The sequence below is a fragment of the Anomaloglossus baeobatrachus genome, chromosome 5 (assembly GCF_048569485.1).
Source record: "Anomaloglossus baeobatrachus isolate aAnoBae1 chromosome 5, aAnoBae1.hap1, whole genome shotgun sequence".
In the NCBI taxonomy this organism is placed as follows: Eukaryota; Metazoa; Chordata; class Amphibia; order Anura; family Aromobatidae; genus Anomaloglossus; species Anomaloglossus baeobatrachus.
Window position 1 is genome coordinate 516194016 of NC_134357.1, and position 23133 is coordinate 516217148.

The 23133-nt window shown below is 43.0% G+C and overlaps 1 protein-coding gene across 1 annotated transcript in view; it reads right to left on the bottom strand.

Moving 5' to 3' along the window:
- Nucleotides 1-21145, bottom strand: part of LOC142312866 (uncharacterized) — a 297096-nt gene extending 275951 nt beyond the window's left edge. The window contains 6 exon segments of the mRNA XM_075351851.1: nt 4573-5405; nt 20018-20108; nt 20306-20403; nt 20486-20609; nt 20692-20871; nt 21001-21145. Coding sequence (XP_075207966.1) covers nt 4573-5405; nt 20018-20108; nt 20306-20403; nt 20486-20609; nt 20692-20871; nt 21001-21078 — 1404 coding nt within the window. The 5' untranslated portion in view covers nt 21079-21145.
- Nucleotides 21146-23133: the final 1988 nt, after the last annotated feature.

Here is a 23133-nt window from a genome sequence, read left to right on the forward strand (position 1 = left end):
TGTCCAACGTGTACAGGGAGAAGCTGCGTCTGTACGAAATGTACAAAGTCGAGACACCTGTGTACGTAGCAGAGCCACGTATATGTACACCATGTTCAGAGCAGAGCAGTGTGTATACGATGTGTACGAAGCGGAGCTGTGTGTGTACATTCTGGAGCCATGTGCGTACTTAGCGCCGTGTGTGTATGGAGTGGAGCTAATGGATTCACATATTATGACATATCTATGTGAACTACCATTTAATATGGCTGATATTTGTCTTTATTATACCTCTCTGGGAGGCTAGTGGAGCCGTGTGTATGATATGTACAGAGCAGAGCAGTGTGTGTATGGAGCGGAGCCATGTGTACAGAGCGGAGTGTGTACAATACAGAGCCATATGAGTGTACAATGTGTAATAATATTTATGGAAGTGACTATTGTTACGGTTGATTTTACTCATGAACATTTTTTATCTTATGTCAACTAATGTCTTGCATCAATCAGAGACTATTGCTTTTCATTTGTTTTAGGGCCACCATTTTGGCTTAAGACCTTGAAGCCATTTTGTAGATAGTTAGGCGTTTCATGCATATTTATGCTTGCAGCTCTGATTAGTCGGCTCCTGTTGTTGTACCTTAGCATATTGCTGTATATATTCCCCTCCCCCGCTTCTCTTATGTTAAGGAATTTACAGGTTTTATGATGCAGATCTCTCGAGCTGTATTTTAGGGTGCCAACCTCCGCAGTAGGGCTAGATAATCAGGGTTTATCTTAGGACCAGATCTAGTTACATTTTTGTAGCCCTTTTTCTATTTAGGGACATTCCCTGTGTGTAACCCTATTCTACCTTCTCTTTAGTAAAGTCATATGCACTTTATCACTGGGGTGTGACTTTTATAAATACAAATATATTTGTCAAGGCATAGGCTTTGAATCGTTTGTTCAGTATAATAATAATAAGATGATGTGTCACTTTGAATGTTTTATGTATTGTTTCTCTACATATACCTAATTGAAATATTAACGGAATGTATAACCAAGACAAATTATGCTTAGGGCTAAGTAGAATAAGTTTTAGTTCTGAACTGACATTCATGAATAGAAGAGATACTCATCTGTAGTTTCAAATACGTAATTGACATTGTTCTATTCATAGACTCTCGTCCATGCCTAGACACACCTGAAATGCTTTACTAAAAAATGTTGTTCAAACAAGGAATAAACTATGCCCGGCTGGCTGGTTGGTTAATAGATAACGTGGATGTATTGAGTAAGCTATATATATATGCTGTGTTTTGAATACAAGGGGCAGAAGAGCATTGAGCTTCTCCCGGATAGAGACACATCTCTGTGTGGTCCTTTTTCATTTCATATACATCTGCGCAGTTCTGATTTGGAATCCTCCTCCGAGACCCTGAGACAGAGCCCATGGAGGTCTCCCCCAACATTATTATTGGGAATTATATGTTAAACAGGCCCTACAAAAGCAGCTGAAGTGGCTCAGGGGAGTCTAACCTGTGAGATGCAGTGTGAAGGCTCATTAGTGTTGCGGAACCTGAAGGAGCAGTTGTGTGATGGGCCTTGAGAGAGACAGGTGTGCTGGACTGTCCATGTATGATAACCTGAAGAGTTACCTGTGTTACCAAGTTAATGAGACACTTTAATTTATGTTACCTTACCCGCAAAGAACGCACTTTGCAGCGCACATACATATACAGAATACTGTACATAGACTGTACATGCACACTAGGGTGCCAAGGAAAAATGAACTTTGCAAATTGTTAAGTCTTACCCCTCAAATTTGTTCCTTTTGGCATAAGGATTCACCATCTAAAATAAGTTGACATTAAATTTAGATTTACCACTTGCTCAAGGTATGTGAATTATTTCATGTTTCTCATTTTCCACAATATTGTACAATAACCAGTTTGTCATCATATCTTTAACTGGATATACTATTTATAATTCAAAAAACATAGAATGACAGTAAGCATTCCATTACAGTAAAATATGCATTAATCAATTATGTAGATTGTAATGTATCAGTACTTAATAGCAGTGTAGCAGTCAGTTCAGTTGTTTGCGGAACTTGCGGCAGCTGGACTGCATACCAGTGTTGACTTGTTCGGATCTGGAAACTTCCATCTGTGTTTTTCCAGTGACCATAAGTCCTGCTTTCTGTGCTTTTCTCTGTTTTCTCAACTCTTACAGCGAGTCTCGCTGTCTGCGCCGTTCCTAGCCAGCTTTGTATAGACGGGACCCATACTTCCTCTTCTTCCTTTCTCCCTTTGCGCCTCCAGAAACATTCTATCCTCCTCAGTGTTTATCATGCTCATGGCGTCAGCATGAGCTATGTCAAACAGATCGTTTAAAATATCTATAAACTCTTCTTCTTTGTGTTTTTGTGAGTCGGTTTTTCTTCCAGAATTTTTCTTTAATCCTTGCCATTTACCATGTAGGTCTTTAAGTTTCACAACTATGTTGTATTCCTGACGTGTAGGAATTCGTGCTTTTGCCCAAAATTGTATCACTTCTCTTGCTGTTGCTGTAGCGCTGTCTTGAATTGTTTGACGTTCAACAGTGTGCAGTTGAAAGAATCTGGATAATACTTGTCTGTTTGAAGGCAGTTTGCATCCTGTTATCAAACTTGCTGTCCCTCCAATTAGCCATATACCATGAGCTTTGCCTTCGCTTACTTGCATTCCAGTAGTCATCATCTACATGAAATAAAATATAGTAGATGTGATTACATAGTGAATATTCAAAATACCTTTAATACAGGTATACTACTTCCTTCATTATTCAATAGTAATGATAAGCCAGTAGTGGGGATGATGCATATAGTCTACTGACTGAATCGAAGTAGCATTGCTGCATTTATAAATATCAACGTCATCATTCCAAATAGAAACTGCAATATGATGTGCCATTGAGCAACCAGTAAATGATAACTAATCTTAAAGAAAATTTTAAAATATCTATGACCAAAAAGGAACAAAATTAGGGGGTAAGACCTTCAAAAACTTGCTACTTAATTTTTACCATGCATTTCCTTGGCACCCTAATGCACTCTCAGCTCTGCTACATATGCATATTTATAGTCACAGAGCTCTTCTACATATATAAATTATATACACACATATTTTTGCTATTCCTTCCAGGTATTTTGATTGATCACATGACCTGAAAAGTCCTGGAGCTAGTCGGGTGGAAGGTTCTTCAGCTGCTCACTCAGCACGTCCAGCCTTTGTGCAGGTGTCGGTAAATTTGTCTCCTGCTCTGCACAGATCACATAGAACAGTGTAGGGCAGGAGGAGAGAGCAGTTCTCTCAGTGATCAGGAAGGACACTGTCTCCAGTTGTTGATAGTTACAAGTAGCTGCCTTCGGACTGTAAGGCCGGTTCAGACTTGCGTGTTTAATCAAGTACAAGCCACATGCATGGGTATAGTCCTAGGTGTGTCACACGTGACATCTGTGTATGCATACGTGTGACACATACCAGAGAAACGTGTCTTTCAAATAAAAATATTTTCTATATTTACCTGTATCCAGCACCGCTTTCTTTGGCTCTGCTCTCCTAGTTTTGACCCCAGCTCATTAAAACCATTCGCTGCACCTCGGAGCTGGAAGCAGGAACACTGCCGAGGACAGTGCCAGGGACAGCATCTCTGGTGACAGGTGAGTATTCAGCAAACAATGTGTGCGCAGTGACGTCCGGGAGAGTATTTTCTCCTTGCAGATTTGATTCAGATTTAAATCTGCAGCATGTCAATTCTTGCAGCGTTTTTGCTACAGATTTCAACCAAAGACACACTGAAAACAAAACAAAAACCGCATGTTTTTGCCGCTGCATTTTTTCTACCAAGAGATGCAGAAATTTCTGTACCAAATACTAAATACATACCCTAAGAGGCACTCACATAACAATATTTTTTTCCTGTTAAGTTTGTCCCAGGCTATGTTCACACAGTTGTGTTCTTGCTCCTTTTTTGTAAAAAAAAAAAAAAAAAACACCCTGCATTTTGTGCTGCTTTTTTTTGTGTCACTTGTCTACAGTACGTTTCAATAAATTTAGTTTCATTCACCAAAAAAGAAGTAATTTTTTCCCACTCATTGGTTTCAATGGTGAAAAAAGCAGCAAAAACCGCTGAAAGAATTGACATGCTGCTTCTTTGAAAAGCGCAGCAGTATACCATTTCAATCAGTTAAAAAAAGCAAGTGTGCGTGTGTGTGTATATATATACATATATATATGTATATATATATACACACACACACAAACATACACATATAAGATTTCTGGAATCTGATAGGTATTGTAAAAAGCAGCTTTGTATTACCATGTATTTGCATAAAACCAATAAATAAAAATAACATGCAAAAAGTGCAGCAAAAATGCATTGTATGAACATAGCCTTGTAGTCCAAAAATACAGTAAGTTCTAAAGTAATTTCCCTTTCTCATTCAATTATACAACGTTTTGGGATTTTTGGGGGGGGGGGTTTGTACAAATTGTCAATAACATATATAGTTTCTCCTCATGTGAGTGATTTTTGATGATAAACAAAATATTAATTTCCAATAATTCATATTTCAAAATCTAGGTATGAATATGGCTTCTTCCCTGTGTGAACTCTCTGGTGTATAATAAGATTCGATTGCTGGTTAAAATATATCCCACATTCTGAACATGGAAAAGGCTTCTCCTCTATGTGCGTTGTCTGATGTATGACAAGTTTTGCTTTACGTGCAAAACATTTCCCACATTCTGAACATGAATATGGCTTCTCCCCTGTGTGAAATCTCTGGTGTCCAACAAGATTTGATTTCTGCGCAAAACATTTCCCACATTCTGAACATGAAAAAGGCTTCTCCCCTGTGTGAATTCTCTGGTGTCCAACAAGATTTGATTTCTGTGCAAAACATCTCCCACATTCTGAACATGAAAAAGGCTTTTCCCCTGTGTGACTTCTCTGATGTTCAACAAGAGTTGATTTATGTGTGAAACATTTCCCACATTCTGAACATGAATAGGGCTTCTCCCCAGTATGAATTATCTCATGCCTAACAAGATATGATTTCTTGTTAAAATATTTCCCACACTTGGAACAAAAAAATCTGTTCTCCTCCGTGTGATTTTTTTGATGGTTATCAAGGAGAGAACAGTTTCCATATTCTGAATGTGAAATTGACATATTTGCTTTAAGACCAGTTCGTTTTTTAATGCCTCTTTTGTGACTTCTATTTTTCTTAGTAGTCTGTAATGAATCAAAAGATAGGACCTTTTTCATAGAATCAGATGATAAATCTTTTCTGTGAAGGAATGATGGGATAAATTCAGTTGTATCCTGTTTGATATCAAAGTCATCTGATTTAATAATTGAAGATGTCAGTTGTCCCTCTGATCTCCTGTCACCGTCATCTGTCAAAAATAAAACCAATTATTATTTTTGAACAAAATAGCCTTAATTTCTATTTTTGAAAACTTCTAATTAAAAAGTCCATAGAAATATAAAGTTATGTACTAAAATTGAATTATTCATCAAAACAATGACAGTTCATTCTAATAAAAGACCTCAAAAGGATGAACCAGTAGAACATGGTATTCAACTGTTTGTTCATTCTGCCTCCAAAATTTTGGACTAAGGGAGGCTTTGCACATTGCAACATCGCACGTGCCATGTCGGTGGGGTCAAAACGAAAGTGACGCACATCCGGCGTCACTTTCGCCATCGTAGTGTGTAAATCCTAGATGATACGATTAACGAGCGCAAAGGCGTCGTTATCGTATCATTGGTGTAAGCTCCGACTTTTTCATAATTACGCTGCCGCGACAGGTACGATGTTGTTCCTTGTTCCTGCGGCAGCACACATCGCTGTGTGTGAAGCCGCAGGAGCGAGGAACATCTCATTACCTGCCGCCGCCGGCTATACGGAAGGAAGGAGGTGGGCGGGATGTTTACATCCTGCTCATCTCCGCCCCTCCGCTTTGATTGGCCGCCTGCCGTGTGACGTCGCTGTGACGTTGTACGACCCGGCCCCTTAGGAAGGAGGCGGGACGCTGGCCACAGCGACGTCGCAGGACGGGTGAGTGCATGTGAAGCTGGCGTAGCGATAATGTTCGCTACGCCAGGAATCACAAGATGTCGCTGCTGCGACGGGGGCGGGGACTATCGCGTGCGACATCGCAGCATCGGCTTGCGATGTCACAACGTGCAAAGCCCGCCTAAGAAGCCATGAAAATATATTATGTAAGCCAAAATTATACCAACAAAAACTTCTACTCATCTTGCTAAAAACATGCCCCCACTCAGGTCCATCTCTCTCAATAAAAAAATCTGAGGATTTCTCCATTATAAAGTAGCTCAGAGGCTGTTGGAAAACTGTAACCCCGACGTTGCCTCCTCCTAGCAGGGAAGCAGACGTGCTCACCGATGCAGCTGCCCGGCTTCTGTCCTGTCTGGGGAGCTCACTCTATCCCAAGTCACCACGTACCAGGACCTGTGTATGCCAAGTAGGCCTCCTGGTATGATGCTCTACCTCTTAGAAGGGATAGCGCGAGCACATCCTAAAGGTCACCAGCCTATGGCTAAAACTCTATGTATTTAAGGCACCTCCCCTATAGGTGCCTGAGCAAGTAAGTTACTAATGTACTTGCTGCCACCTGTACACCAGTCTGCCTTCCAATACTGGCTTTGTCCGTGAACTTGATCCTGCCCTTCCTGTCTTCAGTACAGATTCCGTCCTGCCTGTCTCCAGTGGTACTCCATCCTCCCAGGCCCTTCTACCTGCTCCATCGTTCCTACCCTTACGTACCTGCTCCCTGACCCTTGGGTCAACTGATGTAGTACTGGAACCTTCCCAGAACAAGTACCTGGTGTCTACCCATTAGCCCAGTCTACCCTCACTGTCAGAGACTCTGGAGAAAACTGTGTAGACACTTAGTCAAGCCCATATAGCACAAGTACACTCCATGGCACAGTGGGTCCTCACTCGCTTCACCTACATGCCCGCATCAGCGACTGTGACAGTTTGCTTAGGCCATGGACCCCACTGGCTCCAATCCTCCCCCACTATCAGAAGTATTTCAAGAGATGACTCGCCAACGAGAACAGCAGGATCAAATCCTGACCTTCCTGTGGTCGGGGAACGTCCATTTGGTCGCCCTGACGCCGGCCGTTTCTCCTTCACCAGGCACTGCTACAACAACCTTGGCTGCCATTACTCAGCCTGCAGCCCTCATACCTGGAGTCGGTCTACATCTCTTTGCCTCACCATGATTTGATAGGGACCTTAAACTTTGCTGAGGGTTTATCAATCAGTGGCCTTTTAAATGTCTTATCTGGGACGAGAGGCTGTTGCCTGGATCAACCCCCTATGGGAGAGAAGAGACCCTATTACCTCGGACATTCAGGTCCTTTTGGGGGCCTTCAACAAAGGCTTTGGTGAGCAGGATCATGTTTCCTCTGCAGCAACCTCCCTTCTCAGGCTGCATCAGGGTAGCCAGACTGTGGGACAATATGCGATACAATTACATTGCCTTCCCTCAGAACTAGAGGATCAAAGACGAACTGGCTGGCCATGATACCCAGGCCATCCTTGATGTTCACATCTACTCGGTTACTCTGATCGATCTCAGGATCCAGGAATAGACTAGTGAGGTGACACGTGAGAGGAGACAGCTGCGCCTGGCTCCATCTTTTCAGAGGCCATTGACTTCCCAGTCTCCTGCTACTGTTCTTGAACTGATGCAGGTCGACAGTGTCAAGTTAACTGAGCAACGACAGGAAATACTATATGTTGTGCCAAGCAGCTGTGCTTTTAATCTCATTCGTTCTAGTCTCACGAAGCTCGGAAACTTCCAAGCCTGTTGTGGAGGCTGCCCTAAGTGACTCCGCCCCTCTGCTAACTGTGCCTGGGCCTATGTCATATAGAGATATCTGGTTCTGTATGTCGGCTTTCATGAACTCTAGATTGGCAGGAAATTTCCTGCAGCAAGCTTCTGATTTGACATCTCCAAAGTCCTTTGATGGTAACGTCTGTCGCTTGAAGGGATCTATCCGAGTCTATACACCTTGTAGGTGGAATTATGGGATGGATTGTTGCATAGAAGAAAAATCTCCTTTCTGGTGCTTCCAAACTTGTCACACCCTCTCCTCCTGGTACTAATGAATGCATTCTAGACTGGAAATTCGGAAAAGTGCTCCGTTGGGGATCAATCTTGTAACGAAGGTTGTTTCAACTCAGAACGAACTTTTGGCAATCAGCAATATCATCTAGCCTTCTGCATACTGGTCTTATGCTGATGTCTTCAATAAGAAGGAGGAAATGTTGCCTCCATTTAGGCCGTAAGACTGCCACATTGACTTGCTTTCTTGATCCTCTCTTCCTCGAGGCTGTATCTATCCCCTGTTGCAGGTAGAGACCAAAGCCATGTCTGATTTATGTCAAATTGATGTGTGAGCAGTAAAATGCTCAGGTACATGTTACTCACTAAGAGCAGATGGATGGTCAGATGTGCACAACTCGAACTATCTTCCGGACAAATGCTCGAGTCCCTCATTGATTTCCATTATACTTGGGTGCTCGAGATGTACCCATCTGAGCATACAACTGCTCTTAACCAGTACCAAGCACAGGAGCATTGTAGTGCTTGCTCATCTCTACTCCTGAGCGTAACTATTACATTGGGGATTGAGAATTGTTGGTAAAAACACCAAGGTTACTTGCCGGTAGCCAGTTTTTCCAAAACCCATGACAGCACCACGTGAGAGAAGGATCTGCACAGCAAGGATAGGAAACCATTCTGAAATAAAAAGGGTGGTACCTCTCTCCCTTTTCAGTTGTTTTTCGAGAATGAGAGGCCCTCCAACAATCGTTAGTAACTTAACTGCGTCACCCACTAATACACACGCGCACACACACCATTATAGTGCACAACCAAGGGTGTAGAAGAAGAAGGGTTGATTATATGGGTGCTGTCATGGGTTCTGGAAAAACCGGCTACTGCTAAGTAACTTTGGTGTTTTCCCCTAACCCATGACAGCACCACGTGAGAGAATTACAGAGAACTGAATGGCTTAGGGAGGGACCACTGCCTCGAGAAGTCTTTGACCAAAGGAAAGATCAGGCGAGGAAGATAGATCCAGCCGGCAGTGTTTGAAAAAGGTAGTTTGCGAGGACCAAGTAGCGGCCCTGCAGATCTGGTCAAGAGATACCTGTGCCTTCTCCACCCAGGAAGTCGACATCGCTCAGGTGGAGTGAGCCCGAATGTCATCAGGGGCAGCAACAGCACTAGCAGAATAAGCTAACAAAATAGCTTTAACTTTAGCAATATACCATTTAATTAAAAAGACGCCTAAAATGTACCTTTTAATAATAAACCTTTAAAAAGACATAAAACATACAAACAAAGTAGCACTGCATGTGCCGCAGTATGGGAGGATATGAAGACTCTAGTTATCTCATAAGAGACATTACCAGAGTTCACCCTCAAAACAAAACCCATACACTAATTTGGTTCTTGAGATATAACACCCTTTTACAATAACCAACTCTTTATAGGGGAACTGATGATCCAGGGCAAAAGCAGGCTCCTTCTATCAGAATACTCCCCATCCAGGGTATATCACAACACCACTTAATAACAGTGATAAATACCACAGTCTAGCATTTGTTAAGCACCAACCCCACCACTGAGGGTGGTGTAGCTGATCACTAGAACCAATTAAATGTGGAAAGGATAAGGAACGGTCTCACCATATTGCCGTTGCTTGAGAATGGTGTTCCTCATATTAACACTGTCAGTCTGTCAGACAAGCTGGCCTTTTATGAATCCCCCGGTTTTACCAGGTATTTCCACAGGATCCAAATAACATGCCCACTTCTGAATAATTAAAGCTCAGCTCTCAACGCATTTCCCTTGTCATCAGGAGAGCGGCGTGTATGGACCGTAGATGTCCTCACAAAGATGGACACATGCTATTAAAAGAACGAAAATTTACTGTCAGCAATGTATAAGCACACTTGAGCACCGCTGCTCAAGTGTGCTTAAACATTGCTGACAGTAAATTTTCGTTCTTTTAATAGCATGTGTCCATCTTTGTGAGGACATCTACGGTCCATACACGCCGCTCTCCTGATGACAAGGGAAACGCGTTGAGAGCTGAGCTTTAATTATTCAGAAGTGGGCATGTTATTTGGATCCTGTGGAAATACCTGGTAAAACCGTGGGATTCATAAAAGGCCAGCTTGTCTGACAGACTGACAGTGTTAATATGAGGAACACCATTCTCAAGCAACGGCAATATGGTGAGACCGTTCCTTATCCTTTCCACATTTAATTGGTTCTAGTGATCAGCTACACCACCCTCAGTGGTGGTGTTGGTGCTTAACAAAAGCTAGACTGTGGTATTTATCACTGTTATTAAGTGGTGTTGTGATATACCCTGGATGGGGAGTATTCTGATAGAAGGAGCCTGCTTTTGCCCTGGATCATCAGTTCCCCTATAAAGAGTTGGTTATTGTAAAAGGGTGTTATATCTCAAGAACCAAATTAGTGTATGGGTTTTGTTTTGTGGGTGAACTCTGGTAATGTCTCTTATGAGATAACTAGAGTCTTCATATCCTCCCATACTGCGGCACATGCAGTGCTACTTTGTTTGTATGTTTTATGTCTTTTTAAAGGTTTATTATTAAAAGGTACATTTTAGGCGTCTTTTTAATTAAATGGTATATTGCTAAAGTTATATTTATTCCTATACCTGGTCCAGTTGGCTATTTTATAACAAAATAGCTTCCCTGATCCATCTAGATATAGTGTTTTTAGTCACTCCTAACCCATTTTTATTACCCTGAGGGCTATAAACAGAGATTGTGTTTTTCTTAACTGCTCTGTTGCTGACATATACTGTAACACAGCCCGCCTGACATCTAACGTGTGGAACTTGCGTTCACCTGGAGTTTTTGGGGCAGTGCAAAACGAGAGCAGAATTATTTCTTGAGATCTATGACAGGTTGAAGCAACGTTAGGGAGATAAGTTAATACTGCGAACTGATCCGGCCTATCGTCAAGCACTTGAAGATATGGAGGAAGTATCGAGAGCGCTTGGAGGTCGCTGACTCTACGGGCAGATGTCAAGGCCACTAATAGCACGGTCTTCAGGGTTAGCAATTTAAGGCTACATGCGCACGCTGTGGGGGTTTTTTCGCGTTTTTTGTTGCAGTTTTGTTGTCAGAACTTTCTGACTTCCCAGGAAAGTCTATGAGAAGTCAGATTCGCTATGCTCATGTTGCAGTTTGTCAGCGTTTTTTTTGTCAAAAGTTTGTGATAAAAGAGAAGCAGCATGTTCATTCTTTTTTGCATTTTTGTCAACATTTGTCACCCATTGAAATCAATGAGGGCATCAAAAAACGCAATGAAAAATGCATGCTATTTTAATCACCGATCACCGGCTGTCACACTGCTCCTGCGGCCTCTCATCTTCTTCCGGACCAGCTCCTTAGCCTCATACATATTTACTTCTCCCCCCGTCTGTGATTGGTTGCAGTCAGACGAGCCCCCGTGTTGAGTGACAGCTGTCTGACTGCAACCAATCACAGCCGCCGGTGGGCGTGTTTACAATGTACAGCACCACTGAAGAGTCAGCGGTGTAGTCACTCAGGTTAGCCGCTGCCACAGCTTGAGTCCTCCAGCTGTCACCGCAAACCACCAGAGTGACTGAAGTGAGCTGCACAATCAGCGGTGCCATCACTCAGGTGATTTGCGGTCACAGCTGGAGACCTTCACCTGTGAGAGCAAATCAGGCCACAACCGAAGTGAGCCACAGCTGGAGGATTCACATGAGTGACGGCATCGCTGATCGCGCGGCTCACTTTAGTAGCGGCCTGAACCAAAGTGAACCCGTGACGTCAATGCTGCAACACACGTCGTACTGCGGCGTAGCTGTGACGTCAAGGGTTCACCCCAGTTCATTCTGATTGCTGCGGCTCTGTCTGCACTCACAGCTGGCAGCCATGCTGTATGGCCACTTGCTGTGATAAGACAGGGATGTAGCAGAGCTGAATCGCCGTGGGACCTCGTGTGCATTACTTCGGACCTGGAAGGGTGTTTTGGGGTTAATAAAGTGGTGAAAGAGGGGGCTTTTTATTTTATTTCAAATAAAGGATATTTTGGCTGTTTGTGGTTATTTACTTTCACTTACAGATTAGTGATGTGGAGTGTCTCATAGATGAATAACATCACTAATCTAGGGCTTAGTGGCAGCTATGGACTTCCATTAACCCCTTATTACCCAGACTGCCACCGCACTAGGGCAATCGGGAAGAGCTGGGTCCAGTGCCAGAATTGGCACATCTTATGGATGTGCCACTTTTGCAGCGACCGTGGGCTGCTATTGTTAGGCTGGAAAGGGCAAAATAACGATGGCCCTTCCAACCCTAATAATATCAGGCCCCAGTCGTCTGCTGCACCTTGGCTGGTATTAAAAAAAATGGGAGGACCCCACGTCATTTCTTTTTATTTTTTTCTAAATAAATCAAATAAATAAATAAAAAAAAAAAAAAACGTGGGATCCCCTCTATTTTTCATAACCAGCCAAGTTACAGCACACAGCTGAGGGTTGCAGCCTGCAGCTGCTGCTGTTCCTGTGCTGGATATGAAAAATGGGGGGGGGGCCTTAAGGTAATTTTTTTTTACCCCAAAAAAAAAAGCTAGCTATCCCTCTATCAAGCTATTCTGCTATTTCTATGTATTCAATGTTTTTTTATTATTTAACCTTTATGTTCTGATTATCCATCTCAGCGCTATAATAATAAATAATAATAATCTCGCTATTTTTTTTATTTTTTTCTATCTAGCTATCTACCCATTATCCTATCATATTTTGTTTCTCCTTTAAAAAAAAATGCAATAACAAAAACGCACTAAAAACATACCAAAAACACACACAAAACGCACCTACATTACAAGCAATTTTTTTTTTAACATTTCTAGGCTCTCTCTTTACAAGGTGCAGTTTTGGTTGCAGTTTGTGTGCAGAAAAAACTGCAGCATGCGCATGTAGCCTAAGGGGTACTGCATCCATAGGCTCAAAGGGGTGACCTGTGAAGGCTTCCAGCATCAAATTTAAATCCCAGGGAGGAACTTTAGAAATGGCTACAGGTCTAGATCTATTGCAAGCTTTCATGAATCTTTTAATCCACCTATGTTCCGCAAGGTCATAATACAGGGCCCCTAAAGCCGAAACTTGAACTTTTAAGGTGTTGACTGCCAGTGATAATTCAAAGCCCTTCTACACAAATTCTAAAATAGCAGTGATAGAAATCCCTGCATCTAAGGGAGTATCTGAAAAGGCAAAGAATTTTTTCCAAATCCTACTATAAATCCTTGTTGTGACAGGTTTTCTGCTTTTTTGTAATGTAGACACAAGGGCTGATGACAATCCCAGACTTGTCAGTAACGACCTTTCAAGTTCCATGCCGTCAGATGGAAGCCCTTTTGTTGTGCATGGAACACTGGACCCTGCACTAGGAGATCTGGAATCTCTGGAAGGACCCAGGGATCCGTGAGTGACATCAACCTCAGGAGAGTAAACAAGGCCTCTTGGGCCAAAAGGGCGCAATGAGATGAACTCTCACCTGCTCCTCCCTGATTTTCCGTATAACCGATAGTAGCAGGACAATCGGAGGGAAGGCGTAAGCCAGCTAGAAATCCCATGGAAGTTGGAGTGCGTCCAGTGCATATGTGTGCTCTGCAGGGTTTAGGGAGCAGAACCTGGCTACCTGTCTGTTGCACCAAGTGGCAAAAAGATCTATTTGAGGCTTCCCCTACAGAGCTACAATGCGCTGAAAGATATTTGGACTCAGACGCCATTCTCCCTGCTTCAACTCGTGACGACTCAGGAAGTGATCTTGTGTCCCCCTGGTGATTTATATAAGCCACCGTGGACTGATTGTCTGATATTTGGGAATCATGAATGGATAAGAAAGTCGGGTTTAACACTGCGCTAAAACCATGAAGCCAAACGATGTGATGAATTCTTTGCTATATTTTCTTTATTTAGGCCAGGTCTACGCGTTTCAAAGGCATGTCCGCCTTCTTCATCAGGACAAAGGAAAAAACAGCAGATGCTGTTTTTTCCTTTGTCCTGATGAAGAAGGCGGACATGCCTTTGAAACGCGTAGACCTGGCCTAAATAAAGAAAATATAGCAAAGAATTCATCACATCGTTTGGCTTCATGGTTTTAGCGCAGTGTTAAACCCGACTTTCTTATCCATTCATGATTCCCTGTTGCATCATCGGGGCTGCTGCTTGACCATTTTCTGCATACATAGGAGTTGTGCCTGTCACAACTTCCATAGGTGAGCACCTGTTTTCATTTTCTAAGCCTGCATTGTTTGCCAGATAAGACCCTATGTGCGCTTTTCTCTCCACAGCATTTTGATGTCTGATATTTGGACAGTGTGGCCCTGAAGGACAGGAGAAAAAGCTTTCAATGCCTTCTCTAATGCCCAAAGGTCTTTGAGGTTGGAGGGTTGTGCCGTTTACCAGATTGACCAGGACCTCTGGGATATCTGCGTGTCTAGATGTGCACCCTGCCTCAGCTGATTGGCATCTGTGGTGACTATCCTCTGTGCCATAGTCAGCCAAGGGATTAATGTGGAAATATTGTCCATGGATGTCCACCACCAGAGGGAATTTCTTGTTTCCAAGGATAGAACTATTTCCCCTTCTAAATATCCTCCTGATTTTCTTTGGGCAAAGAGGATTTCCTACTGAAGACCCCTTGAGTGGAGCTGGCTCCAGAACCCCGCTGGGAAGCAGGACGTCATGGTCCCTAAAATAGCCATGGCCCTCCTGCGGGACATCTTGTCATGGCGTATGGCATGAAGGGCAAGCGATGACATTCCTAAGATTTTGTTCTCTGGTAAGCGACATATCTGGCATTCTGAATCCAACATCATGCCCAGGAACAATTGAACTGTAGCTGGCTCTAGCCAAGACTTGGCCCTGTTCATGATCCAGCCCAGGTCCTCAAGGAATACCTGTAGGCTCTGTATCTGCTCTATACAATGTTGTTGCAAGTTGCCGATGACCAGAAAGTCGTCCAGGTAGGGAACAAGAAGCAGATTCTCGAATCTCAAGAAGGCTGTCATCTAAGCCACTATTTTTGTAAAGATACATGGAGCAATGGAAAGTCTGAATGGAAGTGCTGCGAACTGGAAATGACAGATCCTGCCCTGGATGGACAGAGCTACCCTTAAATATTTTGGATGGTCCGGATGAATAGAAACATAGTAGTAGGCATCTTTGAGGTCTACTACTACCATGTAGCAGTTGTGATGCAACAGTTTGATGGCTGACTATACAAATTCCATCTTGAAGAGATGGGTCTGGATGTATTCGTTCAGTTTCTTCAGGTTGATTATAATCCTGAACAAACCATCTAGTTTTTTCACCAGAAAGAGAAGAGCGTAAAATCCCTTCACTTTTTCTGCAAGGGAAACCTCGCAAAGGACTTGTTTGATCAGTCCTATGATCAGGATCAGTCCTATGATCTCCGATTCTAGAGCTTATTGTTCTTCCCGTGAACTCCAAAGAGGCATTAGAATGTACCAATGTCGAGGACATAGTGTAAATTGTATTTTGAGACCCTCTTTGCTAATCTTTAGAACATACTTGTTTGTGGAAATGCTTTCCCAGGTGGCTAGAGAATGAAAAAGCCGTCCTCCCACCTGTGGCCTGGCGTCATTGGGATGGCTTTCTTGTGGAAGTGCAGAACCGCCGAACATGAATCCCGATTCCCTTCTGGATTTGTGTTCCCACTTTCCACTATCAGGAGGTTTTCCCTTGTAAAATTTTCTCCTCCGAAGGGAAGAACGGTGGGAGCTTGATGAAAACCTAGGGAAGGATTTCTTCCTATCTGCCGCGTTTTCCAAGGCTTCCTCTAACTGCTTGCTAAAAAGGAGCTGACCATCACAAGGCATTGTACATAGCTTAAGCTTGGACTGTAGGTCTCTGAATAGCCCTTTAACTATAGTGCCCTCCTTGCGGAATTGGATAAACTGGCGGATCTGGCTCCCAACCTGAAAGTCTGCGGATGTGTCTGCTAGGAATGCTGTTGCGCCCCATAGATGGCTTTTTGCAATATCCTGCTAATGTGAATACATGTATGGTTGATTTACCCTGTCAGTAGTATATTTTTCCTGGTTTTCTCTGCCTCCTTTTTTCTGTATTTTTCTGACCATAATTGTTTTTAATTGCCACAGTGTTTCTACTTCAATAAATATTTTTTCAGCACTATTACTCATTTGACTCCCATTCATGTTTGAGATAGCCGTCAGCCTTTTTATCCAGGGGATCTTTTAACATCCCTGAATCCTCCAAGAGCAAACCCCAAGCTTTGGAAGATTTAGCCATTGTCACATCTATTTTTGGGGCTTTCTCCCATGGGACAGAATCTTTATCGTCAAAAGGATATTTTCTTTTAGGAGGGGAGAGCTTCTGCTCTGTCAGGACGGCTCCATTCCATCTTAATGAGTGATTCCACCTTAGTGTTTACAGGAAATGAAATCTTCCTTTTCTCCTCTAACCCACCAAACATCCCATCCTCAAGAGATCTTGGGGTCTTCTCATCTTTAAGGCCCATTTTGGCCCGTATTGCTTTGACCAGTTTCTCCATATCCTCAGCAGGGAAACATGGTCTGCCCCCCATGTCATTGTCAGATGATGAGGAATCAGAGCAAGACATAAGACTGGATGAGGAGGCGGAGCTGGAATCAGAACAGACTTTTTTACTTTTCTTTTTTTTCTCAGGATAGTCTTTAAAGAATCCTGTATTTCAGAATGGATTACTGATCTGAGTTCAGCAGAAACCCCCAGGGACTCTTCAGCTATTGTGCTGGGTATACATTCCACACACAGTTTTTTCTGCCAGTGTGCCGCAAAGAGGCGCCTGACACAATGGGCATTCCCTGTTCTTCCACTTAGAGGTGGCTTTTTTGGGTGCAACCTACTGTTTTTATAAGAAAAACCACAAAGGACCCATTAATAATAGAGACATTCTCGAAGATCACTTACCAATCCACTAGATCGAAAGGGTACCGGATCTGGAGGCCGCGCTGGCTTATCCACTTTCCTGGTGGAGCCACGGAAAGACCTGGACCTCTGGCTGACACGGCTTAGACTGGACCGACTGCCATCCTTACGTCCATGCTGAGGTGTCAGGGAGCGATGTTGCTTGTCTTCATCCATATCAGGAATGCAGGCATCAGCAAGAGCAAAGGTTTCTCCAGCCAGAGATTATTTAAGGCTATAGCCATCCTCATCCGAACCTGAATGGCTCCTCACCCTGACGATTCACCCCAGTGCACCATCGCCCATACCGCCAAGAACATTGCATGGACACATGTTTGCAGCCTTGCCTTCCGGCGCGCTCCTGTGACGTCATGCTTGCACGCCCATATCACCCAGCATGCTCCGGGCGTGTGTCAAAGAGCGCGCCCCGTATCCCGGAAGGCTTCAGCACTGAGGAGAGGGGGTGGGGGGGGGATGGTGCAGCGGTCTTGAGACCTCCATACGCCCATCGGGCGGTCTGTACCGCCCGCACCTGCACGGACACGGACACCAGGTCCCCAGAGGGTTGGTGGACAGCGCTTCCAACCCCGAAGAACGTCACCACAGGACCCAGCCTGTTCTGGTCACCGGACGGGGTTGGGTGAGTTCAGGCCTCTTCTGGACCACAATTTCTTCTGTACAGCACCTCACAGAATGAGGTCCCCCATCAAGACAGGAAACCAACTGAACGGGGAGGGAGGGGGGGGAAGAGGTACCGCCTTTTCATTTCAGAATGGTTTCCTGTCCTTGCTGGGTGGATCCCTCTCTCACGTGGTGCTGTCATGGGTGAAAGAAAAAAATGGCCTTAAAAGGAATGGCGGTACTTGCTTGAGGAGGCTATTAATCCAGTCATTATTTACACAGATCAAAAGCACCTTACCTACCTGTATTCCGCACAGAGGATGAATCCGCGACAAGCTAGATAATCTCTGTTAATTACTCACTGCCTACATTTTCATTCGGTGGACAAAAACATCAAGACGATTGCCTTCGCTAGGTCCCTCCTACATCCCGACCAGGAGGAAGAGCTCCAACACATCAGTGAGCCCTCCAAGATGATTACCCTGGCAAAGCTGGTCTTGTCCCAACAGGGGCATTCAGTTCACATCCAGATTCTAAAAAGCTACTTACAAATTTCTTAGGCTATGGGCATACGCGTGCTTTTTGGCTGCGTTTAAAACTGCACTGTGTCAATCAGGGCTGTGGAGTCAGAGTCGGTATAAAATGGACCGACTCCTCAAATATATAATAAATTGGGTACAATAGTTCAATGCAGAATATTTTTTCATAGGAATTTGGGAAAGTTATGAAATGGCCTAAATGGCTGTTCTATTCCTGATCTAAGGCTACATTCAGTGTTTTTGCTGCGTTTTTCAGCTGTAAAAGCAGATTAGCTATGTAAAAAACCGCATCACCTGAAAGATTTTTGAGCTCATAGATAATGTTTTCAATAGCAAAAGCAGATTAGAAAAATGCCACACAAGCTGACATGCTCATTCTTTGTGAGGATCCGTTTTTGAGACCAAAAACGGATCCTCACAAAACGATGTGTCTGAATGTCATATCTTGAAACCCACTGACTTTACTAGGATGACCAGAGTCACTGCGTTTCACTGCAAAAAAACAGATCCGCAAAAATGATGTGTGTGAATGTATGTAGCCTGAGGATCTAGGATTTGTCTGAGCTGAGATAAGTCTGTGCTGCACGAGCACCAGTGAAGCTCCTCCTCTACAGGAAAGGGTAAAAAGTAAACATTCAGAAAGCAGGAAGGCCACACTAATCTCAGAATTGCTAGAGTGAACAGGATAACAAGATTATGGTAATTACTTCTTAAAGCATAGTTAAACTTTCAATAAACTATGCATAAATCGTCCAGTACACTGTATGTTCTCTCTTTATGCTTGTTTGTTATTCCTTTGATCTATGTACTTTTGGGAGGATAGCTTCTATATAATATACATACAATACACAATGACCGCTTTCTGGACATCTGTGAAGTCAGCAGTCTTCCCCAAGACTGTGTAGCCTACTGTACCAGACTATGGGACCATTTTAAACAATTAGGAAGCCTTTGCAGGTGTTTTGTAGTAATTATTCTAATTTTCTGAGATGTCTTTTGGGTTTTCATTGGCTGTAAGTCATAATCAACATTGATGGAAATAAACACTTGAACTAGATCACTCTGTGTGTAAGGACTCTATATAATATATGCATTTCCCTTTTAATATTTAATTACTGAAATAAATTAACTTTGAGCATATTCTAATTTATTGAGATGCACTTGTATCATGATGTAGGTGTAATATTTTTTTGTGCATAGTTTATTGCAATCATCTTTAAAGTTAACCGGTTTTAAAAGAAATTGAAGTCAGGATAAAGGGAAACAGACATTCACACCTGACTTACTACACATTTAATGCTGTTGATCATAAATCTAAAATTCTGGATCTGGTCTTGTAGGAACCAAATGAGCACAGTTTACAGCACGGAAGGCAGAGAAGGTAGATTCATGTGATAAGATATCAGGATTCTATAAAGGCAACAGCATCGGTACCCTCCGCTTTCTCTTACAGGCCCATCAAAATATTTTTTTTCAAGTGATTTTCTACCTGGTCAGCAAATTCTGCATACGCAATTATTTGACTCTAAAGTTTACAGATTTGGGAACATAAGGGTCACCAACTTCGATTTCCAGGGGGTTCAGGTGGATCCTCCAAGTTGTAAGCTCTATAGAAGAAGGACTTTCAATGCCCAAAGTAATTTAAACAATTGTGGGTGGAAGAGAATGCTGTGATCTAGCGTCAAAATGGTGACCACATGATTATCATACGTCAGTTCTATACCATCAAGAAAGCAGCCACAGCCGGTGACTGAGAAGAATCTGTGACTTCTCTGCATTTGGTGGTTACTACTCACCTGGGTAGTCATATGTAGGACTCTCCTCTTTACAGCGCTCATCATCCCTCACATAAGTCTCTGTAGTATTAATATGGGTCATATCTTCACCCTGAAACAAATATTGTAAAAGTCACAGACAAATGGAGAAGTCACATCTATGATCAGCTCTAATCCTGCCATCGCCACCGCTCTCATTACACAAGTATAAAACATATAATACTGGTAGATAAAACAAGATTGAACACAAGACCTTCACAGCAGTCTACACATCATAGGGAGATTTCATGACATCTTCTCTCCATCTACCTGATGATCCTGAGGAACATCGGGATCTTCTTGTTTACAGTCCTGCGGAAGAAGAGGACGGGGACATCTCTCTGGTGTTGTCCTCTCATTGGATAGACCTGGAGGAAACACAGAGGGGCTGAATTCATTATTTTACATACAGATAATTATAGGTCATGTGTATTTAGTCCTGTCTATTACCTGGTGATGTGAGGGGCTGGGGAATCTCCATCATGACGTCCTTGTACAGATCTTTGTGTTCTTCTAAATACTCCCACTCCTCCATGGTGAAATAGACGGTGATATCCTCACACCTTATAGGAACCTGACACATACAATGATACCGTGATCCCCCGATCCCTCCATAGCGTTACTGTATAATGTCCCAGCATTCCCAGCAGTGTCACCTCTCCAGTCAGCAGCTCAATCATCTTGTAGGTGAGTTCTAGGATCTTCTGGTCATTGATGTCCTCATGTATCAGGGGGTGAGGTGGAGGCCCCGTGATTGGGCTCAGGGGTCTTCCCCATCCCTCAGACACAGGGTCCTGACAGCGCTCACTAGAGGTCTTCTTCACTACTGTGTAATCCTGGTTATGGAGAGACACATTAATAAATCTCACTACAGACATTTCCAGAGTCCTCACCTCTCCAGTTCTGTCCATCTGTTATTCCCATAGATAAGAATGATGTAATGTGACGTCATCAGAATCTCTCACCTCTCCAGTAAGCCGGAAGAGGATCTCTAGGGTGAGGTATAATATCCTCTCCACCATCTTGTCCCTGTCCCTATTCATCCTTGATGAGTCAATCAGGAAAATTCTCTTATATAGAAGATCTGAGAGGATCCGATATTGTAGGTACCTGAATGAGAAAATGATATATCATAAAGAATCCCATGTAATCATACAATTAGTGGAGACAATAAAGAGGAACATAATAGGAAATATAACATGTAGATATTGTATTCTCTATAGTCCCATACAGACTGAAACATAAGTTGAATTCCTGACCCTTTACACTCCCAATCACTGGCTATGTTGGCCATTGCTTTGGCAACTGATTGGCTATAGCGACCAAAGGTTTTTTGGGACTGACCAGGAAAATTCGAGACTAGCGCGGGACCCAAGCAGTGATAGTAATTGTATTGTTTTACAACATTCGGTTCACCTTTTCTACAGGTTGGACCAAAGGTTGCTGAAATCGCTCATTTCAGTAGGAATTGGTTTTATATATATATATATATATATATATATATATATATATATATATATATATATATATATATATATATATTACATATATATATATATACATATATATATTATATATATATATATTATATATATATAGAATAATGTGGAGCCTCAAGACAGTATCTTACTGCACTACTGTAGCACATTGCATTATCCCTGCCTCACAGTGTATCACCTGTGCAATCGGAGGCTTGTTTGTTGTATGATCGCACTAGTGAGGATTTGTGAAAAGAAGTCTAAAAAAAAGTTAAGCAGTGAGAAATAGAAAAGTATATTCTCCATTCTTGATGATGAGAAAAAAGAGAAAGAGAAGACATCTTGCATATATCTGAGGTAAATGAAAAAGAGTGAGAGAACAAGAGCGCGAGAGAGAGAGCGCAAGATATGGTGCGGTTTCCTGGGCTTATCTTTATCTGTGTGGGGGGGGATGGTGGTACTCAGGGAACATTATACTGAGTGAGGGGGGATAGCAGTACTGTGGGAACATTATACTGTGTGAGAGGAATGGTGGTACTGTGGGAACATTATACAGTGTGTGGGGGGATGGCGGTACTGTGGGAACATTATACTGTGTGTGTGTGTGTGTGTGTGTGTGTGTGTGTGGTGTGTGTGTGGTGTGTGTGTGTGTGGGCGGTGGTGATACTGTGGCAACATACTGTGCGTGCGGTGGGGAATGGCGGTAATGTTTGAACATTATACTGTGTGTGGGGGATGGTGGTACTGTGGGAACATTATACTGTAGTGTGTGTGTGTGGTAGTATTGGAACGTTATATGCTGTTTTGAACAGAAAATCAGCTGAATTTTACTGTCTAACCAAACTGGATGTGATTTCATGAAAACTCCATCACTTTACGACTAAAAGTTCAGATGACTTGTGCGATTTTACAATTTTTCACTACAGACGTTTAATAATAATAATCTTTATTTCTATAGCGCCAACATATTCAGCAGCGCTTTACAATTCAGGAGGATCATATACAAACAAGTAACAGTTATAGAAATACAATATTTAGAGGAAAAAAAAAGAAAAAACACAACCCTGCTCGTGAGAGCTTACAATCTACAATGAGATGGGGGGGGGAGAGGCAAGGTTCAAGTGTTTATTTACAATGACAATCCAGCCATCTCACGGACATGGGGGATAGATAATGGTTTCCTCGACCAGTGGGCCAGAGCCTTGAGATGCCTTTGGGTGCCATGGAGTTTGATGTGGAGTTATGATGTGAGAAGTTGTAGAGGGACTATGTGAATCGAATCTGATTAGGGAGTGTGATAGGCCGCCCTAAAAAGATGCGTCTTTAGGGTGCATCTGAAGCTGAGTAAGTTGGGAATTGTCCTAACTTCTTGGGGTAGAGCGTTCCAGAGGGTTGGTGCAGCTCGGAAGAAGTGTTGGATCCGGGAGTGGGAGGTTCGAATTAGTGTGGATGTTAGTCGAAAGTCACTTGCAGAGCGTAGAGAACGGGTGGGGTGATAGACAGAGAGGAGGGTGGAGATGTAGGGGGGTGCCGCACTGTGGAGAGCTTTGTGGGTGAGAACAAGCAGTTTGAATTGGATCCTGTGATATATGGGCAGCCAGTGCAATGACTGGCACAGAG